Source organism: Ochotona curzoniae, unplaced genomic scaffold (assembly GCF_017591425.1).
Source record: "Ochotona curzoniae isolate NIBS_2020 unplaced genomic scaffold, NIBS_Ocur_1.0 contig_43, whole genome shotgun sequence".
Classification (NCBI taxonomy): domain Eukaryota; kingdom Metazoa; phylum Chordata; class Mammalia; order Lagomorpha; family Ochotonidae; genus Ochotona; species Ochotona curzoniae.
In genome coordinates, this window is record NW_024466218.1 from 37,326,613 (window position 1) to 37,343,267 (window position 16,655).

At 42.6% G+C, this 16,655-nt stretch overlaps 1 protein-coding gene across 3 annotated transcripts in view; it reads left to right on the forward strand.

Moving 5' to 3' along the window:
• Nucleotides 1-16,655, forward strand: part of ZNF407 (zinc finger protein 407) — a 391,190-nt gene that overhangs the window by 224,067 nt on the left and 150,468 nt on the right. For 2 of the 3 annotated variants that reach the window (XM_040985129.1, XM_040985128.1), the window contains exons 5-6: nucleotides 11,092-11,258; nucleotides 14,976-15,059. In XM_040985129.1, coding sequence (XP_040841063.1) covers nucleotides 11,092-11,258; nucleotides 14,976-15,059 — 251 coding nt within the window. The remainder of the gene's footprint in view (nucleotides 1-11,091; nucleotides 11,259-14,975; nucleotides 15,060-16,655) is intronic. The other variant, XR_005884412.1, reaches the window with a different exon arrangement.

Here is a 16,655-nt window from a genome sequence, read left to right on the forward strand (position 1 = left end):
TACAAGGTGTCGGTGAAGCAGGGGGTGGTATGATGCGATTTCTTTTTTAGTGTTGAAACTTGTATGGTGAAGATATTTTATTCAATGACATTTAGTGGATTGCACATTTAAATTTTATATGAAGTTGCTTTTAGGACAGTGATAGTTCATATCCTTTAATCTGTATAAAGATCGAAGAGTTCAGTACGCTGATGTCAGTAGATGCTTTTAGCAAGGCTGTGGGATTGGTAGCATCCCATTCTCTGTGGGTGGGATTCAGCCGCTACTTCGGACCAGTCTTTGATGTGTCATTTTGTTCAGAAGAGTAGACTTTTGAAAGTATTCAGTGTTCTTTTCCATTGGGCCTGCCCAGGTTTGCTGGCTTGTTGTGGTTACTTTTTTATATAGTTGTGACTCGATTAATCACCTCTTAAAAGTTTTAAATTTTTTCAGCTAGACAATTTTCTTGATGCGCAGTGGTTTTAGGAAGAACAAGTCCAGGAGTAAGCGTTTAGGCTTCTGATGGAGCCTGCGTTTGAGTCCTAACCCTGCTCCTGCCACCCGCTTCCTTCCCGGGAGCAGCAGGCAGGGCCCCACGTGATGGTCCTTACCACTGCATCGGAGACTTGGCCTGAGTTCCTGGCTCGACCTTTGACCTCACCTCACTGACTGGTGCAGGCACTGGGCAGTGAACTTGTAGACTGGAGCTCTATCTGTATCTACCTCTCAAAGAATTAACAAGGAAACAATTCTTAAGGTGGTATTGACTTAAATGGGTAGTAGGACTAAAAATTGCCTGGTGCAGCTCAATCTTGGAAAAATTGTACCAAGGCTAACCATTTGTTAAGTGCTCAATCTAAATATTCCTTCTGAATCTATTGGGTAGAAAGAGGTAAGTTGTAGTTTTTCTGGGAAATGATCAGCTTTATCAGCAAAAGGAGATTGAAATCATTTACTCTAATTGAATGTACAGTATTTTTCTGTACTATAGTACATTTGTACAACTAGAATTTTATAACCATTTTCTTGACATAGTATTATGGCACTGTAGTATGAAGTCCTTTCAATGCCTTACAAATTACATACAATCGTAGCTTACTGATGAGTTACCCTGTAATAAGTTATTTGAAGTGAGTCACTTTTTGTTCAGAGCTTTTACTTATAACCCAGGTCTGCTTAATATATTAAAATAATGTTTGTAGCAGCGATTTTATGGTTGATTTTTCTTCATTCAAATTTCACTTCTTTTTGCTATTTTCAGTTTTATTGGTGGAATCATTCTTAGTGATATTTGTTAATTCATTCCAATACTGTATCTTGCCATCTTAAAACAATGTTGTCAGGCCCAACACAGTGGCCTAGTGGCTAAAATCCTTGCCTGGAATGTACTGGGATCTAATCCCTGCAGCCCTCCTTCCCATTCAGCTCTCTGCTTGTGGCTTGGGAAAGCATTTGAGGGCTGCCCAAAGCCTTGGCTTCCTGCACCTGTGTGGGAGACCAGGAGGAAGTTCCTGGCTCCTAGCTTCAGATTGGTGCATCACCGGCCATTGAGGTCTTTTGGGGAGTGAATCATAGGATGGAAGATCTTCCTCTCTGTCTCCGCTCCTCTCTGTATGTATCTGAGTTTGCACTAAAAATAAATAAATCTAAAAAAGAACCAAAACACTATTGTCTTAAGACTTAGTAAAAGCTGCCTTTGACATGTAAGAACAGTAATGCTTAGTTTGCATTCCCTATTGCCTTGTAAATGAAATAGTTCAAGTTCTTCCCTCTCTGAACTCACCTGCCTGCACCACCTCCACTTGTGCTTTAGCTGGTGTGCGGCTCGGGGTGTGGTACACTGAGGGCTTTGTCCAGCTTTGGTCTCCTCTCCACAAACCCCTATCTGTAGGCTGTATGCATTGGCGCTGTATCTATTTGCTTTTGATGTCTGTGAAGGATAAACCCACAATTACTTCCCTAGAAAGTGACAGGCAAATAATTGTGGAAAACAAGCACAACAGAGAAAGAGAGAGAGAGAGGAGGGGGGGAGTGAAGAGGAGAAGAGAAGAAAAAGAAAAAGAAAAAGAAGCTGATTCTATTTCTTAACAGAGATAAACACTGCTGGCTGGTCAAGATCATTTGAATTGGGGCGCTGAAGTTATTATTTTTTTTTATTTTTTAAAGATTTATTTTTATTATTTTTTTTTATTGGAAAGGCGAATATACAGAGAGGAGAGACAGAGAGGAAGATCTTCTGTCCGATGATTCACTCCCTAAGTGAGCGCAACAGCCGATACTATGCTGATCCGAAGCCAGGATACAGGAACTTCTTCTGGGTCTCCCACGCGGGTGCAGGTTCCCAAAGCTTTGGGCTGTCCTCAACTGCTTTCCCAGGCCACAGGCAGGGAGCTGGAAGGGAAGTGGAGTTGCCGGGATTAGAAACGGTGCCCATATGGGATCCCGGGCGTGCAAGGCGAGGACCTTAACCACTTGCACCACCACGCCGGGCCCGGGGCACTGAAGTTATACAGCTTTCTCTACATTGTGCTGTGTGTGTTAGGTGATAACCATTCCCCCCCCCCCCCCCGCCCCTCGGCGGAATAATATTGGCAAGTTGTTCAGAGTTGCAATGGAAGCTTTATTGGAAAATGCGCTCCTGGGCCCCCTTCGCGCAGAGGGGAAGGAAGAGGGAGGCGAAAAGGGCAGCTGAGATGCGTGTTAAGCAGTTTTATGCTCCTATAGACACATGGGCAGGCAGAGGGGCTGTCTGTGCCCCAACTGTGTAAGGAATGTCCATTCAGGTGTGCCACTGGTCAACTGGAATCATGCCAGTTCGGTGACGTAACTGGCTCCTGTGGCTCCTCCTGTTCCAGGCTGAAGCCTGGGAGACATGCTGGGTCAGGAGCAGACCAGCCCCTCGTCTCCAGTGCCCTGGGCAGCCGTCAGTGTGCCTCACCTGTTGCAGAAAGGCTTTCATAATTTTTCAGCTGCATTTACTGATACTTTCCTAACAATTTCAATCTCTTCACAGATGCTTTTTCTCAACAGCTCTTACAGCATCTTTAAAAAGTCTCATGCTAGTGTGTCCATGTGTTTGTTTTCGAATTATTTCACTGACAATGCCATTGACCAATGAATTAAACATTCCTTCTGGGAACAAAAAGATGTCTTTGGTTTATTTGTAGAATTGGACATAGCATGGATGATTGCTGGATGCATAGTAAGTCCCAATACATACTTCTGAATTGATTAATATAGTAGTAGCAGATATATAATCATCTGGAAATTTTCGAGTTATGTTATAAGCAGCAAATATGGAAAATAAAGGCATTTGGGATGAAGGTTTCAGTAGACCCTGATTTTTTTTCACTTTATCCCAAATTTTGTTAATCAGCAAGAACAATGATTTAAAAGAAATTATCTTTATATGTTCTTTAAACAGTAATGTTAGCCCCATATTTGTAACTACTATTTTAACTTTCCTTATATAAATCCAGTATTTTCTTACTTAACCTGAAGCAATAAAATTTCATTTAGTCCAGACTAGGGCACTCTGGCAATTTAATATATGTCTTGTTCTCCCGGACTTGACTTCTATGGTTATTTAAAATTGTTTCAACTTTTGAAGCCCTCTGGCCCTGTGGTACAGTTGAAAGGAAGTACTTTTGAAAAGGACAGGAGAGCCTGTAACTCGAATAGGTCTCGTATGCGTTATAATTCCTCCCACCTGTTCTGAGGGTGGCGTTTTAAATTCCCGTGAGAAACAGGAACCGTTTTGGAGGTAAAGCAGCTGCTCCTGTTCCTAGGAGGGATGTTAGTGGAGCCTTGTTTGCTCAAGGAAATAGTTTGGGCCTCTATATCCTCTTTAGTTCAGCTTGCATGGTGTGGCCAGGCTGGGGCCATGGGACCTGAACCAGAGATTCACAGCTGGGGCTGGCAGCCCCTTCAGGCTTAGTGCCTGCTTTTCCAAGTTTTGTTGGAAACCAGCAGTGCTCACTGACTCACATACTCTCTACAGCTTCTTCTATGCTGTCAGAAGTCCAATAGTTGTGGCAATCTTAAGGCCCCTTATATGGAAAGTATTTCCTCTCTGGTCTTTTACACCTACCTAACCCCTCATCTCACCCACTGTTGTACTGACAAGTACTGGGGCAAATATTGCAGTAAGGGAAATGCCAGCTAAACTTAATGTGATGGTTTCAGCTGAGTCAGAGTCTGTGATTTCTCTGATGAAGAAATTTCCATAACAGACAAATCCAATTCTTTGAGAACATAGCGGTTGTATTCTTTGCATGTGTTTCCTTAGAATGGTTTAGTAGATTAAACCCCAGAAGTTACTTTAACAAAAAGCTTTTCAACCCTTGAACTGAACTGAAAGAGCCAGAAACACATTTCACACAGCTTTCAGAACTTGAGTGATAGGAGATTTAAAGATGACAGGCTTCAGCATGAGTGGGGTTCAGTCTCTTTTCTAACTAGTGAGCAATGATCTAGCTTGTTAATTAGGCACACACCTACTGCAGACCCTTGGCTTAAGTCGGAGGCTCCCTTGTGGGCTGTGTAAAAGCCCTCCAGGGAGCTTTGGGCTTTATTCTGGAAGCTACACTGTAGCTTTCCGGCTTAATTTAGAAAGTGAAATCTTACTGATCTTATGCTTTTATGTTTTTTTTTTAAAATATAAATTATACTTGTTTTAGCTAATATTTGGAACATGCAACTCTCAGCATAATGTAATCTAACATTGATTTAACATGTCATGTAATACGTTTATCTTCAGGATGTAACTCAAGTCATTGAGGCAGTGTTTTTGTTTGGGCTTTGTGTGCCCACAGGCACCTGCACACGCACACACACACACGTACACGTCGGGATGGTCCAGGCTGGTTTTCAGGAGTCCTCCTGTTCTTGGTGTTACTTAGATTTCTGCATAGTGTTTCGATTATTCAGCCCACAGAAAACAGTGACAGGTTTTTACTTTTCAGGTAATTTTAAGTTGCATGTTTTATTTAAGCATTAATACATAATACTTTTACCATTTCATGGAAATTAAACGCACTAGATTAGTGTGCAATAATGTTAGTGTATATAATGTGGCTTTGGTGCCTGCTTCTGGTGAAGGAGTACTTTATGTAAGAGAATATTGCATATTTTTATACAGATCTTTTCTTGGCCATAAACAATGTAAAGATTTCAGCTTAAATAGACAGATACTAGGTGTGTTATCCTGGCTGAAGTTGGGGACCTTTGTGATTTTGTGATCTGCTTGTTCGGGTGCTTTGGGCGAAGGTGCTCCTGTGAGCGCTCGAGCCTCCTGCTGCTCTCCGTGCTTGTCTTTCTCTGCTCTTCGCCACGCCTTTGTTCAACAAAGTGCTTATTTCTCTGCTGTATGTGCAGCTCGGCAGAAATGCCCACTGCTCTTGGTGCGTTATTCCATAATTGTTAAATTAATTATTTGAGAAAGGGGCTTTTATCCTAAAGAAACTGCCTGTGCGTTGGTGGTGTCTGAGTAATTTGGAAATTGGTGAGGCACTTGCTAGTTCAGTGGGCTGTTTTGCCAGGTTTCTGTAAACTTTGGGTTGTTTTCAGAATGCTACATTCTGTTTATTCACAGAGAATAGCATTGCCTGTCAGCTAACTTTTTGAATGCTAGTTTTATTTTACAATAATAAGTTTGAGTCTGCAAATGTCTCTCTGTCACATTTTACATGACAGTAGCTATAATGTTTATCTGTTACAACAAAATCAACTTTGTATTTGATGATGTTATTTTGTGGCATGCCACGTCTTAACACCTTGGTGTGTGCTTTGTAGAAGTGTGTGACTTCGTTGTTAACTTGACAGTACTGGACTAATATGTCATGGAGAAAGGACAGGACATATCATTTGAGTCTTTAAAATCTCATCTTGGAAGTTTTAAAATAAAATCTCATTATGAAGTTTTAAAAATAAATTCTTTTGCGATGTTAACATACGCCTATGTTTTTGGCATTGTTCTCTTTTTACAGAGACCCAAAATTTATAACAGATGTTATTTTTTTCTGTACCTTCCTTGCATTTTGAGTGATATTACAGTTTTTATCGTACCTGTGCTGACGTAAATGCAATCCCTGCTAATGAAGTCACTGCACTGTCATAGTCTACTTTGTGATTAAATTCATTACTTATCCACTCCCCACCTGGCAGATATTTTAGATAGTTTAAATTGTTTAAGATTGATTTTTATTTGTTTGACCCGGCAGCATGACAGAGAGAAGAGGCATGAGCCGACAGAGACAGTGCCCACGCTGGAGTGAAAGGCTTTCCCTCGGCTGCTCTGCTCCCCAGCGTCCACGGCTGGGCCTTGTCCTTCATCAGGCTCTCCCCACTGGGTGCCAGGGGCCCAGGCAGGTGGGCCATCCTCCTCGGCCGTCCCTGGCATCAGAGTTAGAGCAGCCGGGACCTGACATGGGGCTTTCCTCTGGGATGCTTCCATAACTGTTGTGCCACAGTGCCAACTCCTAGATTGTTTACATTTTGTGGGTGAAATTTTTTTCTTTCACAGACTTGTACATGTGCAAGAGTTTTCTGGGATTCTGTCTTCACTGAACTTCCTTGGGTAAAAGACTGGTTTGGAATGTGTTTTTAAAAGCATTGCTAGGACATTATTACTCCAGGTTATCCTGACTGGAACAGCTTAGGAGCCAGCATAAATATATCCTGGAAATATATCTCACTGTTTTTTTTTTTAAATAAGTAGGGTATTTTTGTCTAAATACTTTTTTATATATAATTCAGTGAAATGCTTACAGAATTTTTCTTATGTTTCTAATAAATAGCATGAATAATTCACCTACTAGGATTTAAGATATTTAAAATAGAGTTTGATGAAGTGAAGTAGAGAATTGCCCTTTTGAATGCTGATTGTAGTACTGCAGAGGGATACAGATGTAACTAAACATAAGCCAAGTGTTTTGATGTAGCTTGTCTGCTGTTTACACTTGATCTTAGCCAAAGGCCGAGCAGCGATGCTTGGCGGCTCTTTAGACAGTAGCATTTCCTTCCGACTGCTCCCATTGCGGCTGAGTCACCTTGATCTTCCTTGTTCCTTTGTTTCTAATTTCTGCTTGTATCACAGAAAAATCTAGTGAAGCCCATGGTAAGGGCAGGCCATACGCAGCCCCTTTTCCGTGTCAGTGCCATCTCATTCCTTCTTCACGAGCCTTACAGAGTATGCACGCAGGTCCTTCCTTGCATAAGGGCTGCTTCCGATCCAGACTCCGTGCCCTTTCTGAGTGCTGACCTCATGCTGGGCACACTTCTCAGCGCCAGTTAAAGCTGGTTTTGTAAATTACTTTATGTGTGACTAAAATTTTAAAATATTAAAATCCCAAACGTATGTGGAAAAATACAATAGAATGGTTGTTACCTGTGTATGTTAGTGTTTGTGTGTGTTTGATATGTACCACTTTTGGTACTTAACACAAGCACGCTTAGGAGGGAGAGCGGACTGACTGGAGTGTTGAGTGTGGAGCCTGGCTCCCCTGGCGCCTGTGTCCTGTGATGGGAGTGGTCAGTGTGGAGCCTGGCTCCCTGGTGCCCGTATCCTGTGACGGGAGTAGTCAGTATGGAGCCTGGCTCCCCTAGTGCCCGTATCCTGTGACAGGAGTGGTCAGTATGGAGCCTTGCTCCCCTGGTGCCCGTGTCCTGTGACGGGAGTGGTCAGTGTGGAGCCTGGCTCCCTGGCCCCCGTGTCCTGTGATGGGAGTGGTCAGTATGGAGCCTGGCTCCCCTGGTGCCCGTGTCCTGTGATGGGAGTGGTCAGTATGGAGCCTGGCTCCCCTGGTGCCCGTGTCCTGTGATGGGAGTGGTCAGTGTGGAGCCTGGCTCCCTGGTGCCCGTATCCTGTGATGGGAGTGGTCAGTATGGAGCCTGGCTCCCCTGGTGCCCGTGTCCTGTGATGGGAGTGGTCAGTGTGGAGCCTGGCTCCCTGGCCCCCGTGTCCTGTGACAGGAGCACCAGGCGTGGGAACCCTTTATTCGAGTTCTCTTTATCACCTTGGAGCGCCACTGTCAGCTCTCTGCCCTGAAGGGTAAGAAGGAAACCATATTCGTTTGGACCCATGTGTGATACATTTTCAAGTTGCATTTTTGCTGTTCTTAATTCTTCACTAATGTACTGTAGAAGTCTCTTCATTTTTATGCTGCATTTTTATGAAGTCTCTCTAATAAGTCATAAACTTAATTAAGCAAGAAATGTATAACTTTAATGCTACTTATGCAGTTCACAAGTCTCTACCTGTCCATGGTGAGCTGGGGCGTGGTATCGTGACTGTGGAGGGAGCTTCACTATCCCAGTGGGCTGGCCGCGCCAGGCCTGTGCTTTCCAGCACTGTGGCATCTTAGCACCTGTCGCCTAACATCTCCCTGCATGCTGCCACGGCAGGCTTCCTGGGTATCTTGTTTTTTTCTAGTTTGTTGTCTAATGTTGAGTTTTGTGAATGATTTCTCTTCCTATTAGCGTGTATTTCCTCTAAGACACAACTGTTTTCTTCCTTGATTACTCTTTGTGTTCTAGAATGGCGTTTTTGGCATACTGGGTGTTGAGGGGTTCTTTATGTCCATTCACATCACACAGTCCTTCCTGCCTGTGCCCTAGGTTCTGACCTGCAGTCCTCATGCCATGCTGCTGAAGGCAGGACCAGGACCGTGGGGCTATGCCTGCCTGTGCCCACGTGTGCCCTAGCTTCTGACCTGTAGTCCTCATGCCATGCTGCTGAAGGCAGGACCAGGACCGTGGGGCTATGCCTGCCTGTGCCCACATGTGCCCTAGGTTCTGACCTGCAGTCCTCATGCCATGCTGCTGAAGGCAGGACCAGGACCATGGGGCTATGCCCACCTATACCCACGAGTGCCCTAGGTTCTGACCTGCAGTCCTCATGCCATGCTGCTGAAGGCAGGACCAGGACCGTGGGGCTGTGGGGCTGTGCGCAAGCCTGCTGGGTGGTGAAGCCACATGTTCTGTAGAGCACCTGAAATTCAGAATTGTGCAGCTCTAGCCACATCCTACAGGTGAGTAGGTCGGAATTCTTCCAAGAACAGTTGACATGATAATACTTGCAGTTCCTTTCAAAGTGCCAGCATGGGAACTCACTGCAGAACATGGCATGTTTGCTGCAACTCAAGAGGCAATCATTGTGTTTGTCTGGCTTTGTTGTTTCACAAAAGGCTCTAAGATTTGGTTTAACCATTTTATTAAACATCAGTAGCAGAGTACATATATTGAGGTTCCATAGATGTAATTTTGTTAACTATACATCATGGCAAATGGAAAAAAATGAAGTGTTTGCTTTGTCATTCATAAAGTTGTTATACAGTCTGCAGAGACTCTTTGTTAAAAGATTATGTGGGCCTGGCGTGGTGGCCTAGAAGCTAAATCCTCATCTAGCATGCGCCGAGATCCCATATGAGCGCTAGTTCTAATCCAGGCAGCCCCACTTCCCATCCAGCATCCTGCCTGTGGCACGGGAAAGCAGCAGGGGATGGCCCAAAGCCTTGGGACCCTGCACCCACGTGGCAGACCCAGAAGAAGTTCCTAGCTTCTGGCTTCAGATTGGCATAGCACCAGCCGTTGCTGTCACTTGGGGAGTGAATCATCAGACGGAAGATCTTCCTCTCTGTCTCTCCTCCTCTCTTTATATCTGACTTTGCAATAAAAATAAATCTTAAAAAAAAAAGATAATGTCTACTTAGCCTCCTTATTTATTTCTTGTAGCGAAAAGTTAGATCCCCAATAAATACATGTAGAAATAGGTAGATAGGGGAATTTATCTTGGAAATAAGATCCCTGCCACGGTTTTGAAGTGTTAAATGCATGAAGACCCATCAAAGAGAAATACAGACATGACATTTTTTACAGTGCATTTCAGAGTATTTACTTACATTTGTCATTCTCTGTAACCATTGATCAAATGGCTTAGTAATTTCAAAGTAAGTCTAAGTACTAATGGGTGTAACTGTAGCATCTTTACACATAAATTATGTGGACTAATAGCCTGACCATTTTAATCTTTTAATATGAAAAGATCATGGCATTTTAAAAGTATTTAGAATTTGCACTTTCATTTATAAAATGTAATTTCATGAAAATATAAAATATATTTTATAATACGTATAAAGCAAGGCCTTCTGTGAAACGGGGCACTCTTTCTGCATCTCCTTATTTGGATCATCATCTCAAACACAGGTCCGGTGATGGTGAGTCTTTCTGGCATTGAGTAAAAGCACAGCTTGTGATAAGCAGATCTAGTTGCCATGGTCTCTGTGTGTTGGGCCCACAAACTAAATGTGCTAATCCATGTACTAAGATATTGTAGTGTGAAACTTGAATTTTAATTTATTTTTAGTTTATCTTCATTGTCCTGACACTTTTGAGGTAAAATTAAATGCTTATATAATTTTATAAATGTGAGTGAATACGGACTGAAGAGCCATCAGAAAAAATATTAATAGTCTAGTGTATGGTTCATATTCCTATTATTGTTATAAGTGTTGAAACATCTTAAGCCTTGAACATGAGTGAGAAAGGTTTTCTTGTATAAGTTCCTTTTTTTTCATACAAGAGGTGATTACAGTTTCTTTTTTCCCCAGCCTTGTTGTAGATACACTGTATTTCTGTTTCTGTCCAAGGGTACTTCATATCCCCACATTCTGGGAATCTTCTTGGGGTTCCTCTGCTCTGGGGAGCCTTGTGGAGTGGGCGCTGGTGCGGTTGCCTCAGCCCCAGGCGCCCGCCTCTCGGGCAGGGGGCTTGTCTGAGCAGTTGAGTGTGGATAGCATTTCATTTAGCCTTTGCTCTGACAGCCCCTGCCCTGGATAAGTGGTGTAGGCCTGCACAGGTGAAATCTATTCTCACTTTTGCCTCAGGGGTGACTGGACTGTAACAGAATTTTTCAAACCCGTTGGGCCCAACCGCAAAGCAGAGAATAAATGGCTGAAGTGCCAGGCCTGGACAGAAAAATCAATGCCTGCTTATACAGACATGACAGACCAGGCCTGCAGTGCTCGCCGAGCTGAGGGTTACGGCCTGCTCTGGTGGGGCCCTGGCGACGCTGTGCAGGCCGTATTTACATTCTTCTCTCTCTCCTCCATGCAGGAAATTTACATGCCACTTGTGTGATAGGAGCTTCACGGAGAAGTGGGCCCTCAACAACCACATGAAGCTCCACACGGGAGAAAAGCCGTTTAAGTGCAGCTGGCCCACCTGCCACTACTCCTTCCTCACGGCCTCTGCCATGAAGGACCACTACAGGACGCACACAGGTGTGCGGGGTCGTCTGCGGGTTGTGTCCTGTGATCTCACTGATTGAATGTGAAAAGCGGTTACAGTCACAGGGCCGTGGTGCTGTTCACGGCCCATTAGTCATGCTTCGAGTTGTGAGGAGGCATGTTCGTATGCCTGTGTGCACATCTGTGGGCACGTGTGTGTGTTACCCAAATCCGTCTGTACTTGGAAGCTTGTGTGTTTGTGAATAGATACGTGTGTGTGTGTGTGTGTTTTGTTGCTAATGTTATCTAAATCCCATAATTTTGTTTGAACACTGATGAATCTTGGTTTTGTGTGCCCTTCAATAAACTTTTGAGTCAGGATTTTTCTTCAGAGGGAGGATGATATCAGATCTAAAAGTTTTGATATCAGATCTAGACTGTGTATAGACAGTCTAGATAGCCCCACCTTTGCACCAGAATGTTCTCCAGACTGTGTGGCCAGCACAGAGCTGCGGGAGAGTCTCTGCCTGGCCTAGCACTCGGAGTTCTGGTGGTGGGCCTCAGCACGTGTGCACCCGTTAGCAGCTGTTGAGGTCTCCTGGCTCGAGCCCTTGTTTCTCTCACTCACTGAGTACAGTAGCTACCAAACCAAATCACCAACTTGTCTCTGAGAACGCTTCTCTCATCAGTATTCCTGGGAACCAGCTGATATTTCGCTGTTTTTCTTTCTGCTCGGACCTCTCAGAATACATTTTGTTTCATGGGGGAAAATAAATTTTAATCAGCATCTTCCAGTGCTTTCTGATTGCTAAGAATTCTGTATTATTGTTAGAAATTATAGGTTAAAAGTTCTCCTGCCGCAGTTTGCGGGCAGCCCAGGCCTCCTTAGCTTCCTTGACAAGGGTGTTGACGATTTAAGGTCTCCAGCCTGCCCTGAGAGATCACTTATATCGAACAGCAGATGAAAAGCCAGTGCAGATGTAATTTATCGTCGGCGTTTCCTTCTAAAGAATAATTGTGGAGACTTGGCTGGATCAATAATATGGATTTTTGTTGTTAGGTCTTGTAGTCTGCACCATAATGAGAGATAGGGGACAGTGGCTGTTTTCTAATAGAAAATAAAGGATTGGTTTCCATGTCTTTCTACATTTTAATGCAGAATGGCACACTTGAAACTAATTCAAGTTGTTACAAAAAGAAGACCCCCATTAGATCTCTGCTATCATATAAATATGCCTCGTTAAATGAACTCCTCTGCACTGAGTGGAATATTGTATTTTTTTTCTTAAAAATTTTTTTCAGCAAAACCCTATTACTGTTTGCTAACTGTACAACCCTAATTCTCTACTGCTGAAAAACAAAATACAAACAAACAAAAAGTGGAAATTGAACTTAGAAGGAAAAAACAAATCAGGCCACCAAGGTAAATGTGACATACAATACATTGGAGACTAGTTTCCTAGATAAAATTCTACCTATCAAAAAATCAAGGTCACTGTTGTGTCTAGACTCGTATGAAAAAGTAATAATTTTATCTTTGTACAAAGAATAAGAAAAGGAATAAAACAATATCCATAGAGTATGTACATAGGGACTTAAAAATTTTTGTGGGAAAATGGAATTAAAACATAAATTTTATATGATGTACTACAGTATTGAAATCCATAGATGATGTTTTTCATAAAGTGTACTTCCCATAAAATCTTTTGAATACCTAGCCTGGTGTGATAGTGGAGTGGTTAAAGTCCTCGCCTTGAACACGCTGGGATCCCATATGGGCGCAGGTTCTAATCCCGGCAGCCCCACTTCCCATCCAGCTCCCTGCCTGTGGTCTGGGAAGGCAGTCGAGGACGGCCCAAAGCCTTGGGACCCTGCACTCACGTGGGAGACCGGGAAGAGGTTCTAGGTTCCTGGTTCCCAGCTTCGGATCAGTGTAGCACTGGCTGTTGCACTCACTTGGGGAGTGAATCATCGGACAGAAGATCTTCCTCTCTATCTCTCCTATTCTCTGTATATCTGCCTTTGCAATAAAAATAATAAATAAATAAAATTTAAAAATCTTTTGAATACCTTCATAACCAGCATATCTACTTATAGAAAATAAAAAGATCATGAGAATTTATCTATGCTTGATAATAGTTTCATTTTGTAAGAAAGATATGCACAAAGAAGTTAATAAAATGACAGAAAGGAAGGACACTTTTCTTTAACACCTCTCAGCATTTCTGGAGGTTGGGTCATGTGGCACCCGCATTGCCATGGCCACGCAGTGCCAAGTAAATGCGTGTAGGCACCAGCACATGCAGTTGTGTTCTCTGGCACAAACACATATTCCCACAGAAAGTTGCACCCTCAGAGCTGCTGACAACGTTGTGCCTTAACGTATAGTGATGTGTTAATATTAATGAACAAATTGTCTTTTTGCGATTAAAAAAGAGTCTGTTCTCAATGTTATTTAATTGATAATATAGCTAGTTAGATTTATATTTGAAATTGATTAAATCATTAAATGAGTGGTTATAATTAAACTTTATTCTTCACAGATCTTCTCTATCCTTTTTATATTGAAATAATGATACCAAAGAGTATCAATAGAAAAGTAAAGGTAATAAAAGTGTTCAGATTTGGCTTTATTTTTTGAATGCAAATTCTGGCATACCATTAGGAAATACGTTTAAACATATTTTATTTGAAATTCACAGTATTAACATGTTGTTCATTGAATTTTGAAAATCCATTTGGTTGGTCACGATGGTTTGGCTTCCTGTATTTCCTGGAAGGAGGTTGCAGTGTCCACAGTGCTGCAAGGGCAGCTTCTGTTGTGGCACCCAGAATGTCTGGAACACACAGGCACACTCTGCAAGGACTTGTTGCATTAAACATCTACATAAATGAAGTGCCTAGGACACATACTATATTTCTGGAAAGTGTTTTATAATTTCACTGAATCTCTCCAGGGTTCGCATTTTGTTCCATTTTGTTCTGCTTTTTGAATCTTGTGGACTTACTGCTCTTGGTTTGTATAAACAAGATTTTAAGAAATGAGCGTTTACATGCTTTTAACGCTGAAAGTCGTTCAAGTCTGTCTCGTTGTTGCAGAGGTTTCCAGTATAGAGCTATCTTTACATAATAATGTGAATTTTTTGGATAATTTCTCTGTCAGTCACTAGGCTTCTTTTTTATGCTATGGAATTTTAAGAAAGAGATATTGATACTGAATAATGTACATTTTATTGTTACTTTGGACCTTCATGGGAACCATTTAATTCATATTACTTAGTGTGAAGTGACTAAAGATATTGTTGATAGACTCAAGTAAAGCTAATTCAGTGTCCTTAAGTATTCAGAAAATTCTGTATGTTCCATTTACACAGAATCATAGATACAGTATATTAACTATTCCAGCCAATCCTTACTCAGCTTAGAAAGACCAGATGTATGGGAATTGTAAAATATCAGGGAATGCATGAAAACTGTTCAAGTGCGTAAAGCAGCCCCATCTGGAAGACATCTACCAGAAATGAAGTTGTACAAAACCATTCCATTGATAATAAAGCTAATTTTTATGGGTCTGACAAGTATGTAATTATGTTCAGTGGTGCTTTTCAGATTTTATCACAGTCAATAAACCGCAGTGGTAATTTCATTCCCATTTGACATATTTACATGGAAACATTTGATTGGAGGAATTAGTAACCCTGAAAGCCTTGATAGATATGTTTTAATGATCTGTGACCTCTGCAGTCCCTCATCTGTTTATTGTTGCAACAGGCGAGAAGTCGTTTCTGTGTGACCTCTGCGGCTTTGCCGGCGGGACCCGGCACGCCCTCACCAAGCACCGGCGACAGCACACAGGTCAGTCGTGGCTCCATCCCGGCTGCTCTCCGCAGGGACCGCGCTCAGCCGCCCTGCTCCACCTCGTCACTTACTGTTCTGCTGGACTTTGCTCTGTCACTTTGCCTGCAGCTTGTAGAAAATCCTGTTGGCATGATGTAAGGTTTAATTGGTGTGGTTTTTAGTGTATGTTTAATAAGAAGTCATGGTACATGTTTGAGCGATCAGTTGTCCTTAGTAAATTCATGTTAAGTGGGAGAAAACAACCAGTTTGGCACAGAAGGCCGTTTGCTCTGTAGCCGTGGCTCTGCTCTGGGTTAGGAGGTAGGACGCAGGGAGTCCCATTTACCCTCCCTCCGCAGCTACCCGTTCTGTCCTGCTGGCCTCGTCCTCTCCTGTTCATGAGTTCATATGCAGTCAAATATGATTTGACCTCATTGCTGTTTCTGCTATTCTTGCTATTGTATAGTGGATAACAGTGAGGCAGCAACATAGAGATCATGCACATTGGAGGCGATGCCCCACTGCCCACTGTGCCATGCACCCATAAGGGTGAAATGTGTAAACATTTTTCAAAATTTTTATTACCCACTTGGTGTAGCCTAATGGATCTCAGAAGTAATTATTTTCATCAATCTAAATTATATGTAACCTCAGACATTGCTTATCTGTGGCAGTTGTCCCTTGTAATTATTCACAGAACCACCACTATTGAATGTTTCAAGATTTAAATAATAAGTCATAAGGTATCCCAGTTGATAGCTTTGCTTTCTGTGAAGATGGCTGAGTTTGATAGTCATACCCCAAATGACATGGAATAAAAGCATGTATTTCCTGGGTTATGAGCCTTCATTGAATGTTCAGTGGATGTAGAGGTAGTTGCACTGCCCAATATGGAATTTTAAAATCACTGAAAGTTGACATGTGCCATTCCTTTTAGTAGCTAAAGCCTTTGGTTCAGACCTCATTTGGAGTAGGACCTATTAGTGAACAAAGTAAAATTTCCAATGTTTAGCATAGTGCTTGGAACATGAAAACTCCACTTCAGACGAATAGGAGCCCCCTGCATAGCCATTCCTGTAAGGATTCTGTGTAAGAGTTGACAGGTGTTACCCAGTGGGCAGCAGTTGTCCTAGACCGTCTCGGAGAAGCTGGGGATATTTGTAGGGACAGTGTGCTCAAGGAGAGATGTAGTCTTCCCAGCATGTTTGGTTTGTTGGTGCTCAGATGCTGCTGTGCAACTATCATCATAGTCTGTCTTACTTTACCTCCTGTGACCCCAGGGACAACACTGACTCCCCTTGTGGCCACTCCCCCTCTCCCAACAGAGTGGAGGCTGGGGTGCTACAGTCATTGGCCTTCCGAGTGATGGATCGATCAGGAAGCCAGCATTGAGCCTGCACAACTTTATATTTTATGTCAGCTCCAGAGGCTCCTTATTACTTTGCTATTAACTTTATACCATATAGGACAATGTCTCACAGACAGGGGAATCTGTCTTTTTGGCATTTATCTGCTTCTGTGGCACAAATCAAATACGATTTTTTAATATCAAAGTCAGTCCTTAAGACTGTTAACTTCAACTAAACAGCTTAGTAAAACTCTGTCTAGGCACTA